The 19,656-nt window shown below is 35.1% G+C and overlaps 2 protein-coding genes across 5 annotated transcripts in view; both read right to left on the reverse strand.

The window, feature by feature from the left end:
* Positions 1–19,656, reverse strand: part of RPS6KA2 (ribosomal protein S6 kinase A2) — a 563,997-nt gene that overhangs the window by 137,892 nt on the left and 406,449 nt on the right. The gene's annotated exons all lie outside the window — the stretch shown is intronic.
* LOC103097616 (sorting nexin-16-like) lies at positions 14,034–16,896 on the reverse strand. Its single transcript, XM_056814387.1, is given in 3 exon segments — positions 14,034–15,703; positions 15,706–16,048; positions 16,050–16,896. Coding segments are annotated over 3 exon segments (1,041 nt in total). The 5' UTR covers positions 16,338–16,896; the 3' UTR covers positions 14,034–15,293.

Consider the following 19,656-nt stretch of genomic DNA (forward strand, 5'->3'; position numbering starts at 1 on the left):
ATTCCTTTCTGTATTACCTAGAATCCTTTTCCCTTTTCCTGTGTCATTGTGTTTGCATGGTTGTGTGATTGGTAATAAGTTGGCGGTAACTCCTCCCTCTTTCTCATTTTTCTCATGACCAGGCTGGGTTCAGGTAGTTAGTTCTTTTACTTTAGTTAGTATTAATACAACTTTTAAATATAATACTTAGTTACTGAATATTAACTTTAATCTTTTCTTTTATTGGTTCAAGCCCACCCCAAAATCTATTCATTATGACCTCACCTCAATTACAGTCCTAAACAAATAAACATGAAATAAGGAGATAGTTTAAAATGAAGAAAATATATCCTGGGTTCACTGATACTCCCAGCTCTGTAAGGCTGGCCACATATATAGTACATTACATTAGCTATAGTATGGCTCAGATGAAAAGATGGCTTTTTTGAGACTGCTCATCAAAAGACTTGCATGTCACCTATAAGAGCTTTGATAGGGAAAGAGCAGCAAGAATCATATTGCCAACAAGCAGCTTTTGTTGTGCGTTTGATTTCCAGGGACAAAATGAGGGCAAGAATAATAGAGCTGTCATTTCAATTATAATTTCATATAGTCACAATTCCACTTAGAAGATGCATATTGAGAAAGCAAATATTTTCTTTTTCCATTATACAAGAGAAACTCCATTCAAAATAACTGTAGATAATATAAAATGCCTGCCAAACCAATATAATAAAAATGATTTTTTTCTACCTCTACAAAATAATTTTTGGATAGTTTGATTCTTATGAAACTGAATAAATTAATTTAGGCAGAACTGTCATTTTAATTTTATTGGCTTGACCTACTCATGAGCAATTAATGCTTTTCCAGTTGTTTAGATCTGGCTCTATTTGCATGAAAAGTGTTTTGTAGTTGTGTTGATGTTCTTGAGTTTGTCTTTGCTGTTAAGACTCCCAGGTAGGGAATGGGTTGTCTTTGTATTCTCAGATGTTGGCACAGAACATGGCACACAGTAGGTACTTATTTATAATCATCTTTCTTTTTTGTTCCTACCATAATGGAATCAAGATAAATGAAGAAATGTAGGAATTGTGATATTCCATTTTGCATTTCTTGAGAACTATGGATAACTGAGGAAGAGATATGCCATAATGGACATACATGGACATTTCAACAATATAGCTTCTGTTGAAAGGAAGTTATTGGTCTAGATGAACCCTAAAACTCCTTTCGGATCTAAAATGCTAGGAATCTAAGAAATTCTTCAATCTCTGGCCTTCGTGCAGTGTGCTTCTTTTCTGCTATGTTAAGGCTACAATATAAGGACTGTACTATTAGAAAAATGAAAAGAGAACTATTCCAGTCAATTAGGAATGTCTCTTCTAATAGCAGACCTTAAATAAGTGGTTGAAAGAGCTTAATTTCAGCTCATACTATATCAGTCTCCACTCAAGATTTGCAGGATTGGGGTGATGTGATTTTCATGGTTTACTTTATGCAGTAAGGCAAGTTGCTATCTTCTGTACCAGCTGTGACTTTCATTTATCTTTTGGGACAGGTCTCAGATATATTGGTGCACAGCAGTGGTCCTCAGTGGATGTGACAAATGTGGAGATAACTACAAGTTTCATTCCAGTGTGAAGGGCATCAGTTCTTTGCTAGCAAAACATGGAAACATTTTGGCAGCTCATTTTAGCAGATAGGATGTTTCATGTAAATTTAACTCCTTTTCCTTTTTCTTTCAGTACTAAGTCTTCCTGTATTATAGGTCACTTTCCTGAATACCTCTATCAGAACCTGTCATCACTACCTCACATTTGTTGGTCTAGTCTGATTTTCAGTCATTAAAAATAACTTCTTGCAGTCAATATCCAATAATCATTAGGAAGGCTGATAAGTTGCTGATTCACATTCAGCTTGTCATCCACTCTGAACCCATGATATTTTTCCCATGAAATTTGGACATAAGAAGGGCAAAATGAATTGCCAACATAGTTTTTCTTAAAAGCAAATATAATATTACTTGATACTGGTTAATGGACATGAATGTTGTGAATCATCAAAACAGGTCTGGCAGTTTATCATGTGGGTCCCGACTGTCATACAGACTTTGTCCTATTCCTGACCCACAGTAGGTACTTAATAAATGATTGTTGTTTGATTATGGGGAGGCTGTGACTACATTTTTTTTACACTGAAGAAAATATATAGTCTGAAGATCTTACAACCACATGATGGACTCATGCTCCTTGCCAATAAAGTTTTTTTTTATCGTTTCTGGCAAGGTTGCCTGGCTAGCTAGAATTATGTACTTAGTCTGAGATCTTTTTAAATAACATCATGGCAAAAATCACAGTTCCAATGGAACATCTATTTCTCAAACCTTCCTTTCAAAACCCATAAAAAGGTACTAGAAGCAAAATTGCATTCTATTTAAGATTAGTCCTTTGGTTTCTGAATGAAAATTAATTTTTAAAATTATTTTCCAACTTTGAGAAATCTCTTAACAAAAGAATGGCCTCAGATGAGTGGTTCTACTGTTCAACATTCAAGAACGGAGGCTATATTTAGTTGCTGTTCACTACACAAAGTTGAAAAAGGAGTAAACCAACAAAATATTAATCTCATTTACCAGGGTAGCAGAAGTAATCATTAAGAGATTTCTCTTTTCTTTCCCTTGCAATAAATACTATAAAAAGTTCTGAAAGTTACTTAGTTGAAGCACTTTAGAATTTAATAGAATGCAAGTTCTACTAATGAGAGTGATTAATCAGTCAACAAACAATAAGCAACTGCTGTGTGCCATGTAAATGGTAAAAGGCATTAGGAATACAAAGATAAAAATCAAACAGTTCTGTCCCTAAGGAGCTTTCATTCTATATACAGGCAAAAATAATGAAACAAATATCTGCTGTCAAGAATTCAATCAGGGGCATAATGTCTAAATAAGAATATGTCAAATGTAAATTAGATAAATATGATGTAATTTTGAAAAAGGAGCCCTGGGAACTGTAGAGATCAAGAGTTGCTTCACATAGAAAGTGGTGTTTGATCTGAGTCTTGAAAGAAATAGATTCTAAAATATAAATATGAGGAAAGATAGTATCATAAGCATAATTGCCAGCTGAGAGATAGAACGTGGTATGTTGTCTGAGAGGAAGAGGAAAAGGCCAATTTTGTTGATTTACAGAGTATTGTAAGGGTGGAAATACTAAATAAGACCAAAAAGGTAAACTGGGACTAAGTGAGGAAGGAATTTATATCCCAAATAATGTTTTGTGCTAGAGGCAACAAAGTCCCTCTGGGATGTATTCTAGAGTAGGGGAATGACATGGTCAGTTTCAGCAAGGTCAGTTTATCAGTGATGAGAAAGATCGATTGGAGGGAGAAGAGATTTGAGATAGAACATTTCAGAGAGTATTGCAAGGGGCATCTAGGAGGTTCAGTGGATAGAGAGACAGGCCTAGAGAAGGGAGGTCCTGGGTTTGAATTTGGCCTCAAACATGTCTTATCTGTGAAACCCTGGGCAAGTCATTTAACTTCAGTTGTCTAGCCATTACCACTCTTCTGCCATGAGTAAAAATGCTGCATATTGATCCCAAGATGGAAGGTAAGGGTTTAAAAAAGAAGAGACTATTGTAATTGTCTGGATTAGAGGAGATGAGGATCTGAACTAGGGTGTTGGCTGTGTGAGTGGACAGAAGGTGATTAATGTGAGATGTGGAGTATGAAGATCTGGATAACTAGAAAGACGACAGTACCCTTGAAAGAAATAAGGAAGTTCTATAGAAAAATAGGTTTTTGGGGAAAAGATAATGAGATCACTTTAAGGTGTCTAAAGGACATCCAATTGTAAATATCCATTAGAGAGTTGGGGGTAGGAGACTGGATCTCAGGAGTGCAACTAGAATTTGAAGCATAGAGTAGATCTGTGAGTTATCTGCATGGAGATAATGAAGAGTGGGGAAGTGGGGAAGTGATGAGGTCACCAAGAGAAAAAAGTAGAGTCATGTAATAGTTTATAATGAGGAGGGGTATATTTGGTTAATTGATAACTAACAGATCAGGCAGTTATCCTATTTCTTCTGTCTTCCCCTCCTCCCTCTATACCTCATTTCCTCCCTCTTCAGCCTGTTCAGCTTCCCTCCCCTTTGTCTTCTGCCTACTAAATCATTCAGGGTGAGTTGGTAGGGTCTCAAATGAAAATACTTTATTTACTTTAATCTTAAATAAGGGTTTATTTGGGGAAGATAGGAAAAGATGGAGAAGGGAGGTAAAAGGGTTAGGGATCTCCCTATACTACAGTTGATCTTAGGTTGGAGGAAATTGAGATAGAGTTCAACTTGAGAGGAATTTTGATAGGTCTGGCTTTAAGTCACTATCACCAACAGAGCAAGTTAGAGAGATTATTCCAAGTCCAAGAGATGAATCAGCTCCTCCTTCCCTGGTAAATGATAACTAGCAGAAGTCAAATCCCGAGTTCAGCCACAGTTGGTTTTTGCCCCAAACTGCCTTTCCTGGTAACATTCCAAATGGAACCTTGGTTTGATTGATAGGTTACCATTCAGTCATTGCTTCTTGTCTTGCTTCATGCCTTTCCCAATTCCTCTTTCATAGTCAGAAGAGATAAAATCCATTGAAAAGAGACTTGTGGTACACTCATAGACAGGGAGTCGTGTTATAGACGATGGTCCATCAAAGGAGAATGAGATGGAGCTCTTGGAATGGTAGGAGAACCAATAACAAGCAACCTAAAACCCCCCATCAACAACTAAAACATGGAGGATAGAGTATTCAGGAGAGGGTGATAACAATGTCAAACTGAAAGATCTAGAAGGATATGAGGATTGAGAAAAGGCTATTAGATTCGGCAATTAAAAGATCATTTTGGAAAGGACAGCTTCAGTTGCGTTAGGATTGAGATGACAGGAAATGAAGGTAATAAATGTAAATAGCTTTTTCAAGTAGTTTGGCTGAGAGTGAGTAGATAGAGATAGCAGTCCCTTATGGGTATGGAAGTGTCTAATGAAGGTTTTTAAGTAAGAGGAGATGGGCATTTTGGAGTCAGCAGAAAAGATAGGAAGATTAGAGATGAGGCACTCTGCTGGAGAAGGTGGGAGAGGATGGGGTCAAGGCCACATGATTACTCTTGGGAAAGTGGTGATCAACCTATTTAAACAGAGTTTGGGATAAAGGAAGAGAAAATTGGGGATGATAATGAATGACCCCTAATATTTAATAAAGTATGAGTCAAAGTTTTTAGCTAATTCATTATTCCTAAATTTATCTCTTTTAAACCTACCTAGAATTTTATGTATACTATATCTTAGCATGAAACACTTTTCACAAGTTCATTATCTATAGTGGCCAACTACTTTCCTTAAGTTATATAAGCAGTACTACAAAATCTTTGTTGAGAACTATACATACACACATATGTACATATACTTACATATATTTACACATAACAGGCATAGTTCTTGCTTCTAGATTACACAAAATGGTACAAATAACTTGTACTTATAGCTGGATCTTATTCTTATTGTAATAAGGGAATTATTTGAATGGTAAATGATATCTAAAGATCAGGGCTCTTAATCTTCTTCCTTCCTCCCTTCCTCCCTTCACCTCCCTTTCCCCCTCCCTCTTCCTGATGATTCTTCTTCTGGTTTCTCTAAATCAACTCAGGGTGAGTTTATGATATCTCAAATAAAATACTCTTCTCTAAATTAAGTAAGGGATTTATTGGGGGAAGAAAGGAAATATCAAAATTGGAAGGAAAGAGGGTTTGGGGTTTCCCTAATACTAGGATGAGTCTTAGGTTGAAGGATGCTAGAATATAGTCAATTTGAGAAAATGGGCTGACAGGTCTGGAAGTTCAGTCACTATACCACAACAGAGCAAGTCAGAGAGAGCTGAACTTTGTCCTTCTTTCTTCTGTCTTCAAAGCCAAGAGAGACCACCTTCAGGCTTCAGTCTTCAAGGCTAAAGCCAAAAGAGACAACAGACTTCTTTCTGTCTTCCAAGCCAAAGACATAACAGACTTCAGTTGGGCTCCTCCCCTTCCTTCAACTGCTTCTCCTGGTCACATTCCAAACAGCATGTTCTCGTTTGAATGACATGTCATCAGTCCTAGCTATTCCTGCCTTGTTGCAAGCTTTTCCAATTTCTCTCTTCCAAAATATCCCCCCTTTCATCTTTGGAAAAAATATGCAACCAGCATCTTATATTAATGGTACTTACCATATATATATATATATATATACACATACATACATACATACACACAAACACATATATATAGTTACATTTCTAACTATCTAATTTTTAAGCCTGTACTATGTTAAATATTCCTCTACCGTCCCCAAACAACAAATCCTAATCTATATTAGCTATTCTGTCTACCTAATTCTATGCTAAGTGTAGGTATAGGAAAATGGTTTAGGTAATAGGGATTTTACATGAATATAGTTTTGAACATAATAACAAATCATGTAACAATTTTAAATAATTTCAACCGTATTTTGAATATGTAACTGTCTTAACTCCTTATGTCTATAAATTCAACTAAGTAAAATTTTCTATTACTAACAATTGCTAACCTAAAATCATAATGCAATCTAACTTCTATACTTAAGTGTTATGTCTGTCCCTACTTCCCTAAGACTTTGAACAAATTTTTCTAAGCTGTCCCTATAGTTAGTTATTAGAACATTAATACTTTATTCTAATATAGTTAGTTTGTTAGTACATTAGTATTCACATATGTACATAAGTTGTATCTATACAGATTTACATACGTACAAATATAATACATTGTTCTTGATTTCTGTGCAAACTCATGCAGATAAGAAATTTCTTTGTCTCTTTGAATTTTCCACAGAAATTTATATATCAATGTGAATTTTGTGTTTTGCAATTATGCATATGTTATATATACTTACCCAGCCCATGAGATTTTTTCCACATTGTATTTATGTGTAGCATATGTATGTATTTATGTGATGTTACATGTATTTCACATTCCTATATAACCTCATGATCACAAGTCCAAAATTTCAAAGTCCTTCCAATGTCTTTTAATGTTGATTGTAGAAACTATGTGTCTTGGTCTTTTTATCTGTGCTGCATTCCACATTTTGTCTGTCGTCACCTCTTGATTGAAGTCCTGTGTTCTTTCATTCAGGAACGTATCAGAACAATCAGGAACATGCATGCGTATAAGGTTTTTACATGTGCATGTATGTAAGATTGAAATTTTTCATTGTGCATGGAAGTAAGATATGAATTCTTCATGAGTGCTTGTCAATATTCATTAGTTGTTCTTCATGTGTGGAAGTAAGCTTTTCCTATGATCATCTTCATGAGTGGGTGTATGCATAATGTTAAGAATATGAATTTGAAGTTTTCTATCTTTTGATGTTTGAATTTTCACAAGGGGATTTATTGTTTGCTGTCTTGTAGATAGATCTTGGAGATAGAATTTGGATATAATGTATTTCATTTGGTCTTGGAGTTATGTTTTCATGTTAAATAACTTTGTTACCTTCTTTTCTGTTACTATTGTTGGCAGAGACATTATATAGACTATGTAGAGACTTTTCTTTGGAGCTAATTTTTAAAAATGCATATTTTTCTTTTTGTCTGTTTTATTAGCTATGTTCCTTTCTGGAACTGTTTTATTTGCTTTAGAAGTGCTTTTCTGTCAATCATGTAAACATGTGCAATGCTCTCTGGTCTGTACTTTCTGTTTTGTCTTTAATATCTTTCCATTATGTTTTCTTTTATAGCTTTCCATTTATAGGGATTGTTGTTGATTATTGCTAGGTCTATTTGTATCAGATGTCATATTCACCTATCTTCATTAATGACACGACCACATTGTTGTTTCTTGTGAGATATCTGAAACTATGAGGTAATATCTTCATGGTATACCCTCTCTCTTCCTTCCGGTAGAGATTTGTTTTTAGGATGAAGGTTGAGAGATATGGATAACCTTCTTCAGTTCTCATCTATAACTTGATGTTAAAGTCTTTGATTACAAATTCATCCAATGTGAATCTATGCTTCAATAGCATTCTTGGTATTTCCCATCTTCCATTATTGTATGCTTGTATTTGTCATAGTTATGATGTTGCAGTTTGCTGCTAAAAGCCTAGGAGTTCTTGTTGTGATCAAATTACTTGGTTGTACCTTTGTCAGAATATATTTTTCTTTTTATATCTAAGAGTAGTGTTTATTATCACTAGGTTTTGTGTTGTATGTTACCCTATGGAACTCAAACTAATTTTGGTTTCACTCTTAATGCACGAATGGTATTTATCATGTTTTTGAATTTAGAGAATAGATGTGAAATTGTATATCTATCTCCCCTCCAGTTTGTTCTTTAATATGTTCCTTCCTATTCATAATCAGTACCTGTATAAGCCATATAATTCAATTTCTCTATAAAGTCTTCTTGATTATCAACTTCTAATCTAGCAAAGAGTTCCTCCAATGGTATACAACTTGTTCTGTGTCCAAAGATCTCCTCCTCATTATCATATTCATAAGATTTTGATTGTTGTGGTTTCAGATATTCAGTTTTCTCATTTGTACCCCACACATCCCAATCTCTATCCACTTCCTCATAAAGCTTGTAAAATTCATAGGGTTCTTGTTCTAAATCACTATCTTGGTCCATTATAATTACCCCATCTGGTATTCCTTCTGACTCTGTTTCTGATTCTGGGTCACTGAATTCTTTAATACTTTATGTTACTTATTGGATTTTGTTCAGTGCCATGTAAAATTATGTCAGATGTTGTTAACTCTGGCTTTCTGTGTTGATCTAACCCTATGTCACTGGCTTCTATGTTTCCAAAATTTGTTCCTAGTTGTTTCTCATTAATAAGCTTTAGATTCATGTTTTGAGGTATTAAACTTGATGTTATGGAGTTAACTGTTTCTTGCAAATATGCAATGCTGTTGCTAAAATTCATAGGTTCTACCCTTATTATCAGCCTGAAGTTTTTGTTCATCTTCACTCTCTCTTGACTATGTAGAGATAGAAACTTTTCCCTCTGTGATGTTATCTTCTGGGAATAAATTTAGTACAGCAGCATTTTCCCCTGCATCACTGGGATGTCTGCCTTCATTCTTCCCCACAGTATTCCATACATTTGTTTCTGGCTGTGTAGCTATGGTCACTGCCTTGCTACCTTCTGCCAGTTGTATGGTTGAAGTAGCTAAGTCTTCTTGATTTTAAATAATTTCCAAAGTGATCTTCATTTAAATTTGATTGTACTATATCCTCTACTTCTTTGGAAAATGAATTTAAATCATAGCTATGGTTAATCTCATATAATTTTACTTGGCCAGATACCCCTCCTCCACTTGGAATGTTGGTTTCTAGTTTGCCATTTGAATCCTTGGTTGTTCTATCCATTATTAAGTGTTCCATTCCATTCATGTTTTTAAATTTATCTGTTTTTCACCTCCATTACTTTGAATATAATTATTATTTTCAAATGTAATGTCAGCTTCACTTTCATTAAATTTTGTATTTTCTAAATTAGTCATTGTAGGATGAAAACTTTCAGCTTCAGGATTCAAATTAGATGTTTTTTTTTTCTTTTCCTAAGGAGATGTGTGCCATATAGGTATTTGAAGAATTAACTGTGTTTTGTGAGTTTTTGTACAAATCTGTGAATGTCTTCAAAGCATCTACAGCTCCATTATCAGTAACCTCGTTGGTAACAGTAAAATTGTGCTTTGATTTTTCTACTACAGACATTTTGCTGCAGGGAATTGAAATTTTGTTTCTCTGTCTCTCACTAACTTCTGCTTGAGTTTATGTGACTTTTTCTGACTTTTTCTTTTACAAAATTCAATCCCTGTACCCAATATGCACTGAAAACAGGTTTTCTAATAATGTTTTTACTTGATTTCTACTTTTTTCATGTGTCTACTATATAGTTTTTCTCTATGTCTCCTATATCAGTCATGTTTTTTTGAAGTTAGAGAATAACAGACTTCAGTTGGTCTCCTCCCCTTCCTCCAACTGCTTCTCCTAGTCACATTCCAAACAGAATGCTTTCTTTTGAATGATTATCAATTTGAATGGTTATCAATCCTAGCTATTCCTGCCTTGTTGCAAGCGTTTCCAATTTCTCTCTTCCACATTATTCCCCAAGAACTTGAAACTATACCCAAAGTTGAACTTATGCTACAGATAGGTTAGATTAGATGGTTTTTTGAAGTTTCACCCAAATCTGAGATTCTGTATAAGATGAAAGGCCAAGAAGAAATACAAAAATAAGATGGTTTGCCACAAACCAACAGAATAATTTAAAATTGGTTTCTTAGTGAATTGTTTTTCATAGGGTAAAGACAAAAATAGTGTTACTGAACACCATAAACTGCGGCTTAAGACCAAGTGAGTCTGTGCAAATGTTGTGCTCTTTTGTCCTGACTCTATAATCAATAACAAGCATATTACTGGCATTCCTATAATATCATCATGTAAGCTTTAACACTCCCACATGTATTTGCTGACAGAAAAGGAGCAGAGCTATACTTCTCATGATAAGGGTATAGTTTTCAGGGAAATAAGGTTTCTATTGATGTAGTATGGACTTTAAGTTTATCTAATGCCCATTATAGTTTCTCCTCAGCTACAGTCACAAACATTTGTGATTGGACTTACCGAAGAGGAGGTTTTGCCAGAGCAATTATCATCCCCCTCCCTTTTACTCAGCATGAATAGAAGGCTATAAAGTATAGCATGGTACAGTGAAAAGTTAGCTTGATTTGGAGTCAGATTGCCATCTTGTTCCTGTGTAATCTCAGGCAAGTCAATTTACCTCATTGGGCTTTTGTTAGATGACACTTAGTTTTCTGGTCTAAAAAGTTTGTGACTCTCAAAAAAAATGTTGTTAGAATAAAAGATATTTGAGAATAAAAAAATGATAAAGGAAAATCATAGTACAATGAATACTCAGTATTACACATGATAAAACATTTGCCCCTGTCTACATGGATGGTCCATAGAAATAATTAATGAATCTGACTTTGGAAAATTCTAAACATCTAGTGATCTTGTAAAATAAATATGTTCTCTAAACCCTGCCCATGAATGAATGTACTTCTTATTTTAATTCAATTCAATTTAAGACTTATTGAGGGTTTAATATGTGCCTAGTGCTATGAAAGGTAAGGTAGCTAGGTGGCTTGGTTGTTAGAGCTTGGACTTGGAGTCAGGAAGACTTGAGTTCACACCAGCCTTGGACACTTACCATCTGTGTAATCATGGACAAATCACTTAACTTCTGTTTGTCTTCCATCTACTGGAGAAAGAAATAGCAAACCATTCCAGTATCCTTGCCAAGAAAACTCCTATAATCCATGAGGTCATGATGAGTTAGACATGATTGAATGACTTAATGACACACTTTTAAAGGTACATACACAGGTGAAAAACGATCATCTCTGCCTTCCAAAAGGTACAATCTCCTGGGAGGGGGAAAAATGATATGTAGACAAAAAAATGTCAGGGAAAATGTGAAGGTGCAGTAGAGTGTCAGGAATGGTATGATGAGAAATCTGGTTGGGAGGAAATTATTTTTAGCTAAAGGTGGGGTTGAGAAAAGTGAGTAGCATCTGAGCTATACTTTGAAAGAAGGAACTGATAACAGATGGGGAGGGGTTGGGTTTTGTCAGGCATCTAAATAAGAAAGGATAAGATGAGAATGGCAAACCATGAATAGACTAGTTTGCAAAAAAAATTAGAACTATGTAAGAGAATAGTCCCAGGTGAGCTCACTGGATAGTTAGCTTGGAACCAGATTGTATAGAGCTGTGATGGTGGGCAGCAGCAAGTCACAAAAAGTTTTGGAATAAAGGAATGACATGATAAAGGTAATACATTAATAAGATTACTTGGAGGTAGCTAGGTGGCTTGGTGGATAGAGAACCCGGGCTAGAGACCTAGGTCCTAGGTTCAAATCTGGCCTCTGATACTTCCTAGCTATGTGACCCATTGCCTAGCCCTTACTGCTCTTCTGCCTTGGAATCAATACATTGTATTGATTCTAATATGGAAGGCAAGGGTTTAAAAGAAGAAAGGAAGATTACTTGGACAGCAATATTGTATATAGGATGAAAAAAGAATCAGAAAGACCAGAATTGGTAGTCTGAGTATGGAAATGCTTATGAAAGACTAATGTAAGTTGCACTAATAGTTTTGAGTGGTCCCTCTAAATACTGATTTTTGTCTGAGTAGATATATTATAGCAGTGGGAAAGACTGCAGAAGAGGCATAATAAAGGGAGTAGCTGGTGTTTTTCTCCCTTGAAAGGGGTAGCCCTCTCATCTATTTGGCCACAGGCCTGACTGCTGTAACCCTCAAAAAAACCCCACAATGTTCATGCATCAGTACCAATGGCCTGAATTCATCAATATGGAGCCTAACTTAACCCAGCATGAGAACAGGCTTAAAATGAATTAGGCTCAGAAACACTAGGCAAGGTCAATCTGTATTTATGTGAATGGAAACTTAGAAGAATTCCCTTTCTATCACCCTACACCCATTTACATATTAAGTTATGCTGATGCTTAAAAAAAGGTGCCCAAGTATTCTATTTTGTGCAGCCTTTTATTTTATCTTTGTAAGAAAAAAACCCAAATGATTGCAAGGATAGTCATGTTGAGAGAGATAGAGAGATAGATAGAGAGATAGATAGATAGATAAAGAGAGAGAGAGAGAGAGAAGAGAGAGAGAGAGAGAGAGAGAGAGAGAGAGAGAGAGAGAGAGAGAGAGAGAGAGAGAGAGAGAGAGAGAGAGAGAGAGGCAGGCTAGAACATATGTCCTAAGCATGGGAAATTAAGGCATAATATCTACATTTTCTTCAGTTTAAAAGATGTCTTTATATTGAAGAAAAAGTTTTTTTTCTTTTTTTCTTTTCTCTTGCTTTCTCTACCTGAAGCCTAGTAATATGGAAAGGGCAATTTTCATTCCTCTTTATCTGAGAGAGAAACACAGAGGACTTATGACCCATCTTTATCCAGAGGGCAAAGACATTCAAAAGATCTTCTGCTATATATGTTTTTTGGCCAACAAGGATGGTCTAACTAAAGAGATAATAATGAAAAATGTTTGTACAAAAATATTTATAGCCATGCTATTTGTGGTGGCAAAAATTGGAAAATTAGGGGGTGTCCATCAAATGGTTAATGTATTGAACAAATTGTGGTATCTGATGGTGATTGAATACTATTGTGCTGAAAGGAATAATGAACTGGAGGAATTTCATGTGAACTGGAAGGACCTCCAGGAATTGATGCAGAGTGAAAGAAGCAGAACCAGGAGAACATTGTATAGAGACTGATACATTATAGCATAATTGAATGTAATAGACTTTTCTACTAGCAGTAATGCAATGATCCAGCACAATCCAGAGGAACTTATGAGAAAGAACACTATCCACATCCAGAGAAAGAACTGTGGGAACAGAAAGACAGAAGAAAATCATATGATCAATCATGTGGTTTGATGGAGATATGATTGGGAATTTTGACTTTGTTATCACTCTATTGCAAATGTGAATAATATTAGTATTAATAATATGGAAATAGGTTTTGAACAATGATACATGTATAACCCAGTGTAATTGCCTATCAGCTAAGGGAGGAGGGAGGGAAGAAGAGAGGGAAAAATCATGAATCATGTAACCACGGAAAATATTATAAATAAATAAATTACTTAATTTTTAATGTCTCATTTCATCATATTCTACCAATATGATCAGATGATAAATTTAAGACATACATTAGAAGTTAATAGAATCTTCATCAGTTCCTGGAAATTCTTCCAGTTCATATATAAATCCTTCATTTCATCATTCCTTACAGAATAATAGTATTCTATTACCATCAAATTCCACAATTTGTTCAGCCATTCCCCAATTGATGCCCCCTCCCCTGCCATTTCCCAATTTTTTTGCCACCACAAAGAGCATGGCTATAAATATTTTTATACAAACATTTTTCATTATTATCTCTGTAGGGTACAAACCAATTAGTGGTATTTTTGGATCAAAGGGTATTCATGCTTTTAAAGCCCTTTGGGCATAGTTCCAAATTGCCTTCTAGAATGGTTAGATCAATTCACAACTCTACCAGCAATGCATTACTGTCCCAATTTTGTCATAATCCCTCCAACATTTAATATTTTCCTTTATTGTCATATTGGCCAATTGGCTAGGTGTAAGGTGTACCTTTGTGTTGTTTTGATTTGTATTTCTCTAATTATGAGAGATTTAGAATACTTTTTCATCCTTTTATTGATAGTTTTGATTTCTATAGCTGAAAACTGCCTATTCATGACTCCTTGACCACTTGTCAATTGGGGAATGGTTTGATACTTTTATACAATTGACTTAGCTCTTTGTAAATGTGAGAAATTATACCTTTTTCAGAGGTTTTTGTTTTTTCCCCAATTTGTTGCTTCCCTAATAATTTTGGTTGCATTGATTTTGTTTGTACAAAACCCTTTTAATTTAATGTAATAAAAATTATTCATTTTACATTTTGTAATTTTTTCTAATTCTTGCTTGGTCTTAAGTTCTTTCCTTTCCCATAGATCTAACACATATATTATTCTATGTTCACCTAATTTACTTTTGATTTCCCTTTATATTTTTTTTTAGTTATTTTACCATTTATTACTTTCTTTCCCAGAACCTTAAAGGGAGAGTCAATCATAACTATTAAGGAACTTTTCATTTTATACCAACAAGTTTTTTTTTTCTTTAAAGCATTAAAATGAAAAAAAATTTTTTTTTAATTTAAGGTATGTAAAATCATTGTTTTAAATTGCTCTTATAATTTTACAATAAATTCCTTTAACCAATTAAAAGTATGTCTAAGACAAGTAGCCTTCACACGTGTAATTTCCATTTGACTAATATTACTTGTGATTTTATATATATGTAATATGCATATAGCTTAAAATATATTGGCAAAATATCATAATCATTTATGTACAGTACTTAAGAATATGGGTCTAGGTTAATAGAATCCTAACTAGACCTTTTTAATATATTAAATCTAAATGCTAGATAAAAGCAAATCAAAAGCAGCATTCCATATATTTCCTATGTCAATAAGTTATGATTTTGTTTATGTAAACATTTCAAATGTGCATCCTTTTTTCTTCTTCAGTAAATGCTTTACAGTTCCTGTTCTAGTTTTTAAATAAGTGTTTTTGCTAAAACATAATCCAGTCCAAACTGCTAAATCTTCAGATTTTGGCAGTAGTCGCTGCTGATTTCTCAGTCTTCTTCTTCTTCAGCAGCATAGGCCACTTCAGCTACCTCCACTTCAGTTATTGATTTTTCAGATTCACAATCAGTCCAGCCACTCTTGGGAACCTTATCAGACCTGTTTTTTTCATACAAGCTATCTTCATCTGCTTCAATTGCAGAAGACTCTATCTTTCGGATACATTCACCTTCTCTTGAAATTCTAAGTGTTTCTTCATGTTCTAAAGACAATAACCTAATTCTGTTCTCTATAGTGTCTATATGCAGTTGTTTCTCATTTAGCAATTTCTTCAGTGATTCCACCTCTTTTTGTTTTTCAAGTAGCTCTTTTTGTAATTGATAGTTTGTTTCTTCTAGAGTTTCACAGAAAGCCCTGCTTTCTTCTAAGCTATCAAATGGACCTGGTGGATCATCCAAAGAAATTCTCTTACTGCAAGGCAGTTAGCAATGTCTTTATGAGCTACTAAATTCTGTAGGAATGCCTGAAGTCCCAGCTGTCTATCTTCTAAGAAATCAGCATTATAATTGTCTTTGAACCAGCGTTTTGGTGGAAGGGCCAGCCGAAAGCCTGGAAACATGTCCTTTAATTTGTCATTCAGCCTAGAGAAATCAGTATACCTTCTGAAAACAACCCAGCTTTCTTCTGGGCTTCTTCTTATTAGCACTTTATATACAGTAAATTTAGCCCTTTCTTCCATCACCTCATAACCCAATATAGTAGGTGTAGAAGATCTTTCTTCCCAGTTCACAGATTCTGTACTTTGTTTGGTCTTCATTTTCTACTGGCCTAGTAGAATATTCAATGGAAGATTCTATACCTGTAAATTTAGTCCTAATTAGAGGGCTGCTACACATAGATGAATTGTTATCCATCTGATCAGGCATAGTTGTCTTTTTGTAACTACCCACATTAGAGTCTTCTGTTTGGCCTTTGGAAGAATTTGAACTTGTTGAAATACTCCCAAAAGAAGAACTTCTTTGGCTTCTGTTTGTTGTAAAATTTGATGAAGAATTTCCTACAGGAATAGGCACAGGGACATACGGAGTTGCCATCTTCTTCTGGAATATTGCAGCAAATCTATCAACTTCTACACCCACTTAGAGAACAACTACTATAGGTGTCATTGTTTTATTCCTTGGAATTCAATGTCATGTGTCAGTCCAAAGGAAGACAAGGACAGTCTCACCAGGAACAGGGTCTCAGGTCCAGTCAGCAGAGTCTTCACCAGCCTCTAACTTGAACTCAGAACTCCAGAAGAAGACAAAGTCCAAATTGAACTCCACTCAGGAAGTTATAACTCGCTTTTAAAGACACTTTCTTTTGCATCCCTTTCCTGTGCCTTCCCCTAATTTTATGTCTACCAATCACAGTTTGCTTAGGATGGCCCATGGGGCAGTCAGTTTGATTCTGATTTGTCACCCACTATTGCACACGTGGGTCACAGACCTCCCCACTTAATGATTAAGTGGGATTTTTATACTTTTGGTGATTAAATCTAAAAATGGGCAGGGGAGTCAATTTAATTTTCACAGTCAGGGGAGAGCTAAATTTAATCTTCACAGTAGTGAAGACTCTAAGGCTCAGTAAGCCTATAAATATATAATAGATAAATGTATTGTTGGTGCTACAAACCCATTGTTCTTCTGGAAGTTTGGAGTGTATCTATCACATGAACCTAAAAAGTGCCCTATGACACTAATGCTTGACCACACTGGCTTAAGTAAGGTGTGACATTCAGATAAAAATATAGCCCCTTACCATACATGCCCATTAAGAAAGAATGCCAAGTCATGTGATAGGGGAAGACCCCCATGGCTACCTGAAGCCCTGACTCTCTCTCCCTCTTTATATTTAAATGATTTGTCCATTCTGAATTTATCTTGGCATAGGGTATGAGATGTTGATCTAAACCTAGTCTCTCCCATACCATTTTACGATTTTACCAAAAGTTTTGTCAAATAGTGGGTTCTTGTTCCAAAAGCTGAGATCTTTGGGAGACTCCTATTTTCAAAGAAAGATCCATGACATTATAAATTGCTGGATGTCCATCAAGATGTACTATAGTCAGAACAAGAAGATTCCAAGTTCATGATACTTCTACAATAGGTCTAAAAGAAGCAAATTTAGGGGAGGGTAAGCTTCCTTACACTAGTTGGAAGCTATTTTAGGTCTAAATAAGAGGTGATAAACAAGAGTGGCAGAAATGGGAGTAGAAAGAAAGATATGGCAATATTTTTAGAGGCAGAATCAATAGAACTTGGCAACTGACAATATGACAGGTATTAGAAATAAAAGGATAAAAGATGATTCAGGTTTCCAGTTTAGGAGATTGAAAATTTTAAGGTACCAAATCATTTAAAGACAGGAAAGTTTGGAACAGTGGCATATTGGGGAGGGGAGTGGATGACTTTACTTCTGGATCTTTATTTTAAAGTTGTAATGGAAGTATCAGGTAGAGGTACCCACGAAGCAGAGAGGTCAATCTGGATCTTAGTTAAGATAAGAGGGGAAGTGTTTCAGAGCAGAAATGTTGTTGAATTTGGAGTCAAGGATTTGGGGTTTGAATCATGGCTCTGTGACTTAATGAATCATTTTGGCAAAGTTACTTCTCTGGGCCTCAGTTTTCTTATCTATTTAGTTTGTAGATCAGAAACTGATCTTGGAACATACATAAGAACTAGATAACTATATCTGGCAGGCATCTTCAGAGAGAAGACAAATAAGCCTAGTAAGTAGAAATTGCATGAGAAAGAGTAAAGAAAAAAAAATGGCTAAAGGCTAAAGATAAAGCCATGGGATCACTTAGAGAGTAGTTAATCAATGGAGTTGAAAAGGTATAATCAGAGATGTAGAAGGGTAAGCAGGAAAAAGAAGAGTCATGCAAATGGAGGGAGAATATTGAGAAAGAGAGAAAAAGTAATAGAATACAAGGAACAGGAAATGGATACCAGGAGAGAGACAGATAGACAGACAGAGGCAGAAAGACAGAGACAGACAGAGAGACAGACAGACACACACAGACAGACAGAGGCAGACAGACAGACACAAACAGATAGATCATTACTGATCTAGGAAAGAGGAATTTCAGTGTAGTAATGCATACAATGATGCTAGATTACAAGGGGTCTGAGGAGTGAATAAGGGTAAGAAATTAAGGTGGGGACCACATGTATCATTTCTAGAGGTACTATTGTAAAGGCAGAGAAGAAAATTGATCATAGCTTAGAGGAAAAGTCTTTTGTTTTGCTTTATTTTTAGACTGGAAAAACCCAAGCATATTTGTAATCAACAAAAAAAGAAAAGGAAAATGTTGATGCCAGTATTTCAGCATAGTAATGAACTTATCTCCCAGGTGGTGACTTTTGCTCATATGACTATAGGGAGGGAGAGGAGGGTAAGATTTTTGTCACTTATTCCAAGTTAATTTGGGCAAGTTACTTATTCTTATTGAGCTTCAGTTTCCTCATGCAAATGGAGGTAGTAGTGTTAGATTGCTTTCATTTTCATTTCTATCATGAGGATGAAGTCCTTACCAATTTCTTCTTTCCCAGGAAATTTCCTTATTTGTAAAATTTCATGTTATTTGGATAATCTCTTTAGGTAGTTCTCTTCTTTCCAATTCAAATAACCCAACTATCTAAAAGAATTCAGTGAAACTCATTAAATACCCATAGAATCTAGAGAAGCTTTGAGAGGTAAGGGTTTGGGGGTAAAGGTATATATATACATATATATGTATATATATATGTATATATATATATATGTCATCTCCCTCATTCCTCTCTTCCATTCAATGTTCTTTTCACTTGCTAATTAACTATAGAGATACTAGTTCATATTAGTTCATATCATATGGCTTGTGTTATAGGAGAATAGGTTTTCTAGTAATTTATTCATCCTAACATAATTACAACATCATAAATCACATTCCATTATAAAATGACAATTATGTTCTATTACAATATAACAATCTGGGTCCTGTAGAATCTATAATAAAGGCATTTTTACCTTTTACAATTCAAAACTGAGTAATGAAAACATGGACTTTATAACCTCAAGGAAGTTGAACAATTAAAAAAAAATCCCACAAGGAACTCAGTAATGAGCAAAGTCACCTTTTTAGCGGGTGGGGAGAATAGTGGGAGAAACAGAGGAGGGGGAGTGCTATCTGCCAAAGTGCTATAGTTATAGCAGTCCTCAAGCATTTGACATTTCCTTTAGGAATGATTTGCCATCCTTTTTTTCTTTTAAAGGAGGGGGCAGAAAAGTTACAATTTGAATCTCATTTAAAGATAAAATAGAGTTGTCACAAGCTATTATCCTTTGTGCCAAAAGTTATATGGATTCCCACTGACAACAATTTTCACTTCG

This window comes from Monodelphis domestica, chromosome 2, assembly GCF_027887165.1.
Source record: "Monodelphis domestica isolate mMonDom1 chromosome 2, mMonDom1.pri, whole genome shotgun sequence".
Classification (NCBI taxonomy): domain Eukaryota; kingdom Metazoa; phylum Chordata; class Mammalia; order Didelphimorphia; family Didelphidae; genus Monodelphis; species Monodelphis domestica.